The 11,343-nt window shown below is 54.6% G+C and overlaps 4 protein-coding genes across 4 annotated transcripts; 2 read left to right on the forward strand and 2 right to left on the reverse strand.

Moving 5' to 3' along the window:
* Positions 1 to 540: 540 nt before the first annotated feature.
* Positions 541 to 1,740, reverse strand: JN550_009542 (uncharacterized protein; the record flags this gene model as incomplete). Its single annotated transcript, XM_049321626.1, has 3 exons — positions 541 to 1,116; positions 1,173 to 1,622; positions 1,720 to 1,740. 3 exons carry the CDS (start codon positions 1,738 to 1,740, stop codon positions 541 to 543), a joined length of 1,047 nt encoding a protein of 348 aa, XP_049168489.1.
* A 1,240-nt stretch (positions 1,741 to 2,980) lies between these two features.
* On the forward strand, positions 2,981 to 3,457 carry JN550_009543 (uncharacterized protein; the record flags this gene model as incomplete). The annotated part of the gene is made up of 3 exons (XM_049321627.1): positions 2,981 to 2,998; positions 3,064 to 3,252; positions 3,308 to 3,457. The coding sequence occupies 3 exons, from the start codon at positions 2,981 to 2,983 to the stop codon at positions 3,455 to 3,457; spliced, it is 357 nt and encodes a 118-aa protein (XP_049168490.1).
* Positions 3,458 to 3,697: 240 nt separating this feature from the next.
* JN550_009544 (uncharacterized protein) lies at positions 3,698 to 4,808 on the reverse strand (the record flags this gene model as incomplete). The annotated part of the gene is made up of 4 exons (XM_049321628.1): positions 3,698 to 4,347; positions 4,432 to 4,563; positions 4,623 to 4,643; positions 4,706 to 4,808. The coding sequence occupies 4 exons, from the start codon at positions 4,806 to 4,808 to the stop codon at positions 3,698 to 3,700; spliced, it is 906 nt and encodes a 301-aa protein (XP_049168491.1).
* Positions 4,809 to 6,013: 1,205 nt separating this feature from the next.
* On the forward strand, positions 6,014 to 10,290 carry JN550_009545 (uncharacterized protein; the record flags this gene model as incomplete). The annotated part of the gene is made up of 4 exons (XM_049321629.1): positions 6,014 to 6,152; positions 6,201 to 7,892; positions 8,341 to 10,179; positions 10,223 to 10,290. 4 exons carry the CDS (start codon positions 6,014 to 6,016, stop codon positions 10,288 to 10,290), a joined length of 3,738 nt encoding a protein of 1,245 aa, XP_049168492.1.
* Positions 10,291 to 11,343: the final 1,053 nt, after the last annotated feature.

Here is an 11,343-nt window from a genome sequence, read left to right on the forward strand (position 1 = left end):
AGGTTGAGGCATGGGATTAGTTACATGGGCACTAAATTAGTAGATTTTGTCTAGTTACCGTTTCCCCATTTGAGAACTCAGAATCGAGCCTGTGTGGTAGCAGTCAAGATGCCCCGGCTAACGTCGCTGTGTGCTAGCATGGGGCTCAGTGCCTACAGGGAAGACAAGGGCGGGCTGTGGCCGCGCGACTCGAGCAGTCTGGTTCACCCCTGAGAGGGACCTGAAAAGGGAGCTCTGCATTTCCCAGGCATTGTACCGAACGCGTTCAAAAGTTAAGAGTGGCAGCATCAGTGAAATGGACAGTAGAAAGGACCCAAGACTGTCCTAGCATCAAAAAGCTAGTATTTGGTATTCGTTACCAAACTCATATCCTAGGAGATATCCATAGCAGGAGACCCAAGCCAATACTCCTCCGTCCCAATCGAAAACCCCCTATACCAAAAGACACAATTATTGATGTGCAACGCCATAGCCATGCTTTACTCTGCAATATTCGATAGACCGCCTGGTCGGTACCGTACCCTTATTCTACCAGCCACATCATACAACCCTCACGGGCTGCTCGGTCTCCGTTACGACGAACCCTCGGTCTGGGCTCTGCAGAACCAACTGCTCATGTCGTCTAGCTTTGATGTAGTCGCTGACTGCGCGGATCAGGATGAACCAGCCGATGATCATCAAAATATAGGCCACCCATTCCGAGCTGGCAATATCGCTCAGGCTGTTTCCGTCGCTGGAGCCGCCACTGTTGTTTACGCTGTTGGGGTCGAAATCGTGGCTGTTCGGGTCCGGCGGCTGGGCATAGCCATCTTGGGCGTCGCCGCTCATGCCATCAGGGTTGGAGTTCGGCTTCATGTAGAATCCGAATTGAATCAAGGTGATACCCAGACCGGCGCGGGACCCATTCTTGGCAGCGTGCGAAGAGTGCAGGAGGTAGGTGAGCAAGAAACCGATAAACTGGAAGGACATGGAGATCATGCCGTTCCAGATGAAGCTAAAGATGGAACCGACGGGCATGCCGTCGATGTAAACCTCGTCAGGGCCGCCCAGGCCAGGAGCAAGGATGGTGGTTTCCCAGTAGGGAGGAGCGGAATCAGCAGCGGCTTGTTCGTATGTCTGGAAATGGTATTAGTGTCGCATCCTAGCAAGAAGGGTGACGCAGATGTACATACTGGTGGCTGTTCTTCAACGATCTTCTCGCCCCTCTCTGGCCTTGCCATCATGTTGGAGAAGACACCGTCCGACTGGATACCACCGCCATAAGTCCTCGATGAACTCTGCGCATTGCTCCCGGCGGGCTGCGATGGCCACTGGGTCGTGTGCCTCTCGGGAACTGCTGGACGATCTGGGGAGGCTGCGCCATGTGGCGTCGAGGCCGCCGATACGGGAAACGAAGTCTGGCGGACGAGGCGTTGTCTGTCGTCGGGCTCGTCGTCGCTCTCGTCGTCGTCATCAGCGTCGAATGCGTCGGCTAGCGCGGGATCGACATTCTGCCGTCTGCGCTCGAAGGACGAAGCGCGGGAGTGAAATGATGGTGGCGGCGAGTTGGGCGCTCGCTGCCGCAGGGACGGCGCGGTGGACGAGATCGGGGTGTTGATGTCGTCGTTGTCCTGGGTGTTGACCTGATTGAAAGCGGCGTCAGCATGCGACGGGACCTGGGGTGCCGACGATAACGGGCGGGGAGGCCTCCACGACGCAGGGCTGGGTCTTGCAACTTACCGGTTCGTAACGGCCGGGCATCTTGTCGGATGCTTGAGGGTATCTGGCTCAGAAGAAAAACTAAGGAGAAAATAGAAAAAATGCGGGCGATGCGGACTGGGGGACCTGTACAGCAGCAGAGGCCCAACCAGAGTGAGATGGGATAAAGTGAGTCGGTTGTCGCAGAAGGGCGTCGGCGAGTTAGCGTGGTGGTGGTGATAAGGCGTTGGGGTGGACGCGGGCCAGGCGAGTTTCCGCAGGCGATCGGCGTTAGGTTGGTTTGGAGGTACCTAGGTAGGGAGTGAACATGTAGATGAGACGAGACAGGAGGAAGAAAGTGGCAACGGCAGTGGATCTTCTGCAGCAGCAGCCGAGAACTCAAAGGGGCAGAAGGCAGAAGGCAGAAGACAGAGGCCAGAGGCGGAAGGGTGAAAGCGCAAGCAGCGTCGCCGTCGTCGCCACGGTGCTAAGGAGGGTGTCGAATGAGAAGGAAATGGGATGAAAACGGGCGCACCGCTCAGCCAGCCGGGGAGACTGTGCAATTGCAATCGGAGAGGCCAGCAGCGTGAATTCACAGGTTGAGGAGTTGCTCTCTCCAGATCAGCATCAGGCCAGGAGGTCAACAGTCGAGTTCCCCCATGAGCCACGAGCCATGAACGGCTGCTCAGGCACCTGAGCACCTGAGACGGGCGACAAGCCAACACGGACACAGGCCCCCGGAACGCCTGGAACCATCTCTCCCCACCTCCCTGTCTCGTGCCGCTTTGCCGCTAAAATGAGCGCCTTGGCCCCAAATTGCCAGAGAGCGCAGCCGACCACTGACGCTGGCTGGCGCTGGCTGAGACTGGCCCCAACCAGGGGTGACTGACTGCCCAGGTGGCTGCCGCTGGCTGGGTGCGGCCAGGCACTGCATTGCATAAGTCAAGTTTACATTGCACGGACCGTCAATCAATGGACAAATGCGGTGCACAGGGAACAACAGGAAGCCAGATCCAGAATTCCAGGGTCCCCCCCGGTTCCCGCTTTTTTCCCTTTCGGCCCCCGTGCCTTATCGGGCTTATCCGGAGACACGCCGCTGCGGTTTGCGACCAAGCTCAGTATCGGCATCATCAATTTTCTGGAGCTCGCTCGAGCCACACGGCTTCGCGACAGACGGCGAAGTAAGAAAGACCTACCAAGTACGGTCAAGACGCTCGTGCAGCTCGAGCACAATCGCTTCCTAGGGCCCCTGCCGCTTACAAGCAATGTCAAGTCCAGCAGGCAATTTCATTACAGCACCAAAATGTCCAAACCAGCAGTCGTGAGTCGTCGCTCGTCCACACCCACAGGCGCCGCCTACCTTGCTCACACCTCCTTGGCATGCAGAGCGCGCAGTTGCACATCCTCAAGGCCCTGAACCGGTGGCCCAAGGACTCCCTCCGGCCCGCCGCGCAGCTCCAGGATGTACTGAAGAAGCGGTTCGAAGGCGGCAGCGGCCCGTCCCTGTCCGAGGAGCAGAAGCTGAAGCAGGCGAATGCCCTCTACTCGCTACTGGACAACCGTTTCCGCAAGAGGGTATGTTCCGCCACCGAGGCCAAGACAAGTTCAACTTACACTTACACCACCACAGTATGCCATCACCGGCGAAGTGTCCATCCTCAAGCCCCGGAGCAACCCGACCTACTACACCGACCTGCTCACTGAGTTGCAAGACGCCCCGACCCGATCGTGGCTCCAGAGGTTTATACTGCGAGTAAAGGGCGTTGTTCGGTTGCAATAGCCACACCGAAGCTGCCTGGGAGGATCTGTACAATACTGTAGATAAAAGAAGCCAGTCGCCTGGCCCACTGTATTCCGATATGCAAACATACCCCATGTCACAACTACAACTACATTTAGGCGCCAAATCAGAGGACTCCAGAAACGCCGTCATGCTCAGTCCCTGCTCCTGCACCCAGGTCGAGGGTATATTTTCTAGACTCTATCCAGCCTCGCAGCATGCACAATGATATTCGTTACCTCACAAGTATCGCTCCTCTGGGTCCATCTTCTGGAACAGGTCTATCGTCTTCTCGTACATGGTGAAGACGATCCCGCCGCTGAGGATCAGTCTGCCTAGGCGCGGCACTGCTCCGCTCCAGAAAGTGAGAACTCCCTCCTGCTTGAAGATCATGGACGCGCATCGGAAGCTGTTGCCGTACACGCTCTTGGCCTCGATGCTCTGCATCCTCGTCTTGATCGTGTCGAGCGGCTGCGTCGCGTAGACCGTGATGGCGCCGGCCACGCCTCCTATGCCGAAGGTGCCGAGCGCCCCGAGTTTCTCGCCGGGCGCCGTGTAGCTCTCAGCCAACTGTTTCAAGCTGGTGTAGGAACCGAACCGAACCGCCGAGTTGGCGCTCTGCCGGGCGGCCGTCGGCACCAGGCCCTGGAAGAAGCCCTTGATTCCTCTCTCTTTATAGATGATAGGGATAGCGTCGAGGAAGCCCTTCATCCGGGGGTTGGCCCGCTTGCGGTCATCAATCAGGGACGTTTTGATGGACTCGGTGGGCGTCACGGCAATGAGCGACTCGGTCACACCGGCGAAGAAACCAGCAATCACGTTCCGCGGTCCGGTGACCTTGCCATTCTCGTCGGCGAGCAAGCGTTTGTACTGCTCAAAGGAGACGAACCCTGAATATCACGGCGGTCAGTCACGCGACCACCTTCTCTGGGCAGCACCTCGCCGGGGCCCAGCGCCTTCTCTGGCAAACGTACGTATAGCGGCCTTGGCCGAATTGCCAATGATCAACGTCGTGCAGCCGGCGTACCATTGCTTGCCAAATGAGGGCCAGGGGAGCTTCTGGCCCTCTGCTAGCTTGCGGTTGAGTTGCGACCTCGTCTTCGCGACTGCAGGGTTATTAGCTAGGTCCAAGGGGCCGTCTCAAGCCATGGAGGACTCTACATACACTCGGCCGGATACGTGATAGCTATAAGCGAATGTTCAGTGAGCAATTGGCACTGCGCGACCAGGGTTGTGTGTTGGACTCACAGATTTCCACAGCGCCTGCGAGGGCTCCGGCCAGGATGGACCGCGTGGTGCTGGGCTTCTTGGGCGCCACGGACGCGTCTTGTTGCGCCACGGCGGTCGCCATCGTGCCTGGGAACGCTCCGGTGAGAAGCTGGCGAGCGGGAGAGGAAGAGAAGCCGGGTTCGCGGCCTGGTGGTGCAGCTGGCGGGCTTGTAGGGTGGCTCACTCGCGAGATGGGTTGGCAATGATGACGGGGGTTCCGATGCCGCTACTCAAAATATTTTTGGACTCTGGCGGGGCATTTCCCCATAGCGCTGTCCCCCCAGCTATGTCATTCCCAGCTGTCAGCCTCGGAATTTGTCAACCGTGGCATGGGTTGGTCGGTCTTCCACAGGGCTACGCCTTGCACGAATCCCCATAGGAATTACTATAGTACCTGCAGTACCATAGTAAGCAATTCGACGGTGGTAGATGGAGTAGGTCGCCCACTGAACCACACATTGACGGTCCTGCAAGCATGAAGGCCCCGAATCGTACATTGACGGGTGTTCCGCCTTTGTGAGTTTCTATTGGCGCCGATCAGCGTCGCAGCCCTGGAGTGGGTTCACCTGCTACTGTAGAAACGGGCTCGAGGCGTGATCAACCGCTTCAGAACAGCAGGCCCCAATCAATGCGTCTCGTGACTATCCCCTTCACTACTCGAGGCTTCCTATGTATGACTTATTTCGGGAAACTCTTCGTACAAGTTAGCACTGGTTCTCGCGGCTGCCTACCCGCAACCCAGATTTGCCCCTAAGTACATGCCTAGAGCTGAGTTTAAGCACCTAAGTCAGGTAAGTGATTCGGGTTCCACGGGCAACACGGGCACCCCAACTTATTGCAGCCCAAAAGCGACCAAGCATTTCCAGCTTCCACCTGTGAGACACAGCCCCCGTGCGCTGACGCAGGCTTGTCTCTCTGCGATTGCGAATGCTATCTGCAAACGACTGACATCACTGCGCTGGGACAGGCAGTGAAATTCGGATTGACGTGGCCTCCGCTGAGCCTCCACCTCGGGTGCTCTTGACATCCCGCCGTCGTCTTGTCTAGTTAAGCTCGAGACCCGGGCCCCCGGGGACTCCCTGGACCCTTGAGACCGATCTTCCGCGGTCCTGCATAACTACCAAGATCCCGGAAATCAGGTTTCCACCGGGGCGCCTACGACGTTCAGACTTTCTGAGTGACGCCCAGTATCTGACTTCTTTCCCCGACGAAACCAAATCACGACGTATTTCTCTTGAGCCGACAAGTGCGTTTCGACGTCTCGGCAGCAGCGGTGGAAGCAGAGAGATGGGCGATTATGTCGAGGCTCGTTCGTTGGCTTCACTCAACGCTCTAGCCAGCAACCCGCCACAGTATCCTACCAATCCGGCCGAAAAGAAGCAGGAGCCCTTGACTCTTTACATCTCCAGGGTACCTGGCACGAGAGGTTAGCGGTCACTCCTTGCGCTCATTTCACGATGTTAACGTCTCCCAGATGTCATTCTGTCGACCTTCAAGCCCCAGGTCAAGAATGTTACGGCAGAGGACGTCGCGAGCTCATTGTACTACGTTCATCTCGACACGCCAGAAGATGAACAGCTCATGAACATATCCCCAGTCGACATTCCGTCTAGGCCGAGCCTGGAAAGCTCCAGGAGCGGGAACTTGATCAACCGAAAACCAGTACCAGGTGCCCCTCATGTGTCTGCCTTGGGTAAACTCGCAGAGCCTGCCGCATGGACACCCGGAACTCTCCCAGGAGCACCGGGAGCACCAAACGGCAAAGAGAATCACCCATTTGATGCTCCGCCGCCAGTGCCGCCTCATTCGTCTGGCTTATCTCACGCAACACCTGCGGCTTCATTGGCGCCTCAAAGGCCACCCCAACCTGCCATCCACAGAAAACCTATTGGCTCTAGACCTGTCACGGTTGATACTCAAGCCAAACCCCCTGAGCCGCCCCCACGCGAGTATCTGAATTTGCCCCCTAGGCCGGACGAGATCGATGACCACCCAGATTACGGAACACATCTCACAGCGGACCCCGGAGTGCTAAGACCAGGAAGCCGCTCACCATCCCCCTCGAAAAGGAAACCATTTACCCCGTTCTCCCTCACGCTCATCCGCCGTGATCGCAGCTCCGGGCAGCAATGGAATGTGGGAAAGATAGGTTCATTCCAGCTAGAACACCCAGAGCAGATCCCAGAGGACAAGTACGCACCCTCGCCATCAATCAACATCCACCTGGAGACACCAGGCTATTCCAAATTCCGTGGCATGCCGCCGCCGGGAGCCACGTTCGATATCAGGGATATTAGAGAGAGCCTCGACATGATGCGTCCGGGCAACTCAACTGCCCCCGGTGCAGCTCCATCGCCACCACAACGGGCTCGTGACAAGCCAGTGGATTCCACACCGCAGTCCCACTCATCTCCCATTTCCTCCCACGTCTTTGAGCGCCAAGTCAAGATGACCTACGCACCGTCGTGGACTTCTAACATTCGCAACGCATTTCGTCGGCCGCAATCTCGCGAAGGCGACATGTCCACATCTCCTCGACGTCCCGCTCACGACAGGTCTGGCAGCGTAGCCTCCATCGGTTCTTTCGGTGGCGATTTTGACGGCGGCGAGGCACCAGTACTTACCGTGCCCGGCCATGGACTCAAACCGCAAGGCTACATGTTCACGAGTCCGTGGGACGGGCGCTGTGAGTTCCGGACCGGCAACGGCGGGCGCAGTCTTCGATGCCGACACGTCCTGCCCACGCACGGCACCCAATGGAACCCACTTGCGGACGGTGGTGCGAATATGGAACTGGCCGGCCCCGAAGGCAGAGGACACCGCCGCAACGGCTCGAGGAGTCCCAAAGCCAAGGGCAACGATATCTCGGAGCTGCGGTTCAACCTTCCATCAGCGGAGCTGTTCAATACGAAACCCGCGGATTCCAACAGGCCTGCCGGCCTCCACGAGGCACGCGAGCGCACCAGGGATAAGATACTGAACGCCATGACGAATAAGTCAGAGGACGACGTCGACGACGACGAGTACGAGTATCTCGGGTTCGACCTCAGCCTCGGGCGGGAGAAGGCCGGCGGCGGCAACAGGGGCAAGCGGGCCAAAATGGGCAAGCTGATCATCTGGGAAGAGGGCCTCAAGATGCTGGATCTGGTGGTCGCAGCAAATATAGGTATATGGTGGGGTGTCTGGGAACGGAGGAGTGAATGAGTTGATCAATTGAAGAAATGAGCAAGTCGGTACTAAAACTTGACGGCAAGAGTTATGGTGTTGGATCACTGGGTGGGTAATCAAAGCCGCATGAGATTTGTTAGATTATTTAAACCATAGGGACCCGGTTTGCATTGGATACGATACCATTTGCCTGGAGTTGAATACGGAATAATTGTCAAAGATTATCACCTACACCCTAAGTTTCAAACGGGATGTTCAACCTACTTGAAACACAAAGCCCTCCTATGTAAAGCCGTTACTTGGGAACAGATTTATACCTGACTCCTCGGCGACCTTGACGGTGTATATATCCATAGGTCTGCTTAAAAAATAAAGGTACGAGAAATCAGCGCCCGTACGTTGTGGTATTTAATCACATGACTGGGGCCTGTATGCATTGTGCATAGCGGGGCGAACGAACTCTCGCAAGACTGCCATCGCCTCCGAGGTCTTCTCTTACCACACGGCAGCATCTCACCTGCGAATGACCTCTTCTTCTTCCTCCCCAAATATTGCAGCCATGGCATCCACAACTGACAGTACTTCCTGTGCCAGCAAGGGTAACTCCACCGATTGCCTCCTTCAGAGCTTGATCGACGTTGTCGGCGACCAAATCGCAGCCGAGAATGCAAAGACTGACTGGGACCCAATCACCTTCGCCTTCACCGTTCCTGTCGGCATCTTCGGGATCTGCGCCACGTTATTCGCGCTGATCACGGTTCTCCAGGGTATCTTCGCAGCCAGTCCCGGTCGTCGGAAGTCCAGCCGGCTTGTCATCGGCAGGTATGGTTCTTGGAGTAAACACGTTATCAAATTGTGGGAGTTGAGGACATACACTTACGCATTAACCCCAATCTTGCGAGCCGATAGGCTTTACACTATCTTGGAAAAGGCAGAGAAAGTGGGTGATAATGCTGGCAGCGTTTACGGAGACCGTGAGAAACATAAGCCATTCCGCTATGCCGTCACACAGCAGCTTCTTGCTCTGCAGAAGGCCGTTGGGACTCTTTTATCAAAACGTTTCTTTACAGGGCAGGACCGAACAAATGAAGATGGTTCAACCTCTGAGAGACCTTTGCGTCATTATTGGAAGCCATTTCAACAACTTAAGCGTCGAAGACGCAAAGGCTGGGCCGGATGGACATTTAAAGACGACACTCTAAATACCCCTGTCACCGAAGCTTCTTGGCTCCAATTTCTCTCCCTCTTTAACCTTGTGGACCTCGAACTAGAGGGACCTGACCTGGCCGTCACAGCTGCAGATTACCTTCCAGATGACTTGCGGGCTGTCCCTGCTTATGCGGACGTCCACACCATCATTGCATTGGCAGGAGTTGCAGGTGTCCGGAATCTCGAACCCGAGACAGGGTCATCCTACCCGATACTGATCGCCAAAGAGTTCCAGGTCGACTTCCGTCAGCACCCAATTCTAGGTACGGCAGCGGCATTCTCCAGCTCCAGCCTCTTCAGTTCACGACTGAGCCCATTGCATCGAGGCCTTATGGCCGCACTCAAACATGCCAATGGCCATATCGAAATTCAACCACGGAATACAGCATCAGAAACTCCAGGATCGCATACCACCGCTGCAGAATTTATTAGTGCTTTTGGATCCATAAGGTCCACTAACACCAATGACATCAAGGCTAGTCTCCACAGACATCACGACCAAATGAGCACTTGTGGTACGGACTCGCTCTGTAACTGTTCTCTTCTCTACGATAGTACACATACCGACAATATTCTGTGGCTATTTCTTGCAAAGACTCCAGAAGAGGCGCCTGCAGTCTTCCCGTCTCGTGGGATCCCTTTACACACGTATCTCACAACACTTTGTCTGCAAAGCAAGTTTTGGTCGGAAGACAGGGAATACCAGACTTTTTCTCGTCTCGTCTCTGGGAGAAATGCGCCAGTCTCCCAGAACGACAACAGGAACCACAATGACTCGTATCGTATGCCCAGGTACGGTGTCCATAAGCTAACAACGGAATTTCTTGGACCCGGCGTTGATGTTAGGGACGCCTTTTCCGCTTCCCTGGACTTTCTTCACGGTGATGATAGCTTGGAGAATATAATGGTCGCGTTGAATCGATCGAGTGTACAAAGAGTCTTGGCAATACTGGATGAAACTCTGAGAAACAATTCAGGCATCTCAGATTCCCTGCAAGGGTGCCAGAGATCCATGCTATGTCTAACGACATCTTTACTCTTGAAAATCGAGGATGATGAGGACAGGAAGCTTAAAGGTAATTGGCCGAGAGACTCAAGCCGATGGAATTCGTATTCCAGAAAAACGATATCACGTTCGATATTACGGAAGCGATTACATTTATTGGATGCCGTCAACAGTCTTTTGAGCCCTGCTAAGAATTCTATGGTTTTACTTGGTCGCAGAATAAAGAACGAATCGGGGGTAGCTGGTTTTGACGCGCAACCGGATATGAGTGAACGCTACGCATCCATACACCATCGGCAACAGGCCATTTTGTCATCCGTTGCTGCGGTCACAAGGCTTCGCGAAGTTTTCAATATTTGCAAGTCCGAAAGACATGAAACATGTGAGACTGACTTGGATGTGGTAGTCGACCTAATGATATGGAGGGCTATACTAATAGGTATGTTATTTTGCTCTGCGCCTGACAACACCACCATTCTTGAGTCAGGCGTTTGGCACCATACTATCCCGTTATTGTAGTTTCTTCAACATATGATTCTCTGCCCCAAGAAGAAACAATCATAGTCTTAGGACTATTTCTTATGATTAATAAATCCGAATTTTTAATATAGCAGGTATGTAGCGCCATCGGAATGCCGGCATGGGCTGGTTAACGAAATGTGGTAGCAGCACTATTTCACAACGGGGTCCAATGGATTTGGCTGATAATGGCCCGTGTCCCTGTTTATTGCGCGTAGTGCACTCCCCCTTGCTTCCTTTAAGTGCTAGCCACTTCCGTTTGGCCCCTGGGCGGGTGGCGCGTCAGAACTGAACAGCCACGCAACCTGGCGAAATTTTGTTCAAGAGAGGCAAATGACACTATATAAACGACCTGTTCACCTTGGTGATGGAAACCTGCTTTATCTTGACTACGAACGTCAAACTAGAATTTGCTTCAAGGGCATGGTGAATTTTGAACAGGTTGAGGAACGAGAGTGGCCGCCTTAGCTCAAACACCATGCATGAGTTATATAAGACATCCTGTTTGTGAAAATCTATTTGAGAAAATCTATTTGATTAAAAAACTGTGTAGAAATGTAGCTAGTGCGACGACGATCTTAAGCACGCTTGTCCCCTAGTCCTGAATTAACGATTTCGAACGAGTATATGTATATCTAACTTCCTCCCAGCGTGTGAATGAATGATTTGTTGTCTCTCCTGGGAAATTCTGACTAGAAGAGCGATACTACTGATC

The sequence above is a fragment of the Neoarthrinium moseri genome, assembly GCF_022829205.1.
Source record: "Neoarthrinium moseri strain CBS 164.80 chromosome Unknown scaffold44_Wmoseri_CBS_16480, whole genome shotgun sequence".
In the NCBI taxonomy this organism is placed as follows: domain Eukaryota; kingdom Fungi; phylum Ascomycota; class Sordariomycetes; order Amphisphaeriales; family Apiosporaceae; genus Neoarthrinium; species Neoarthrinium moseri.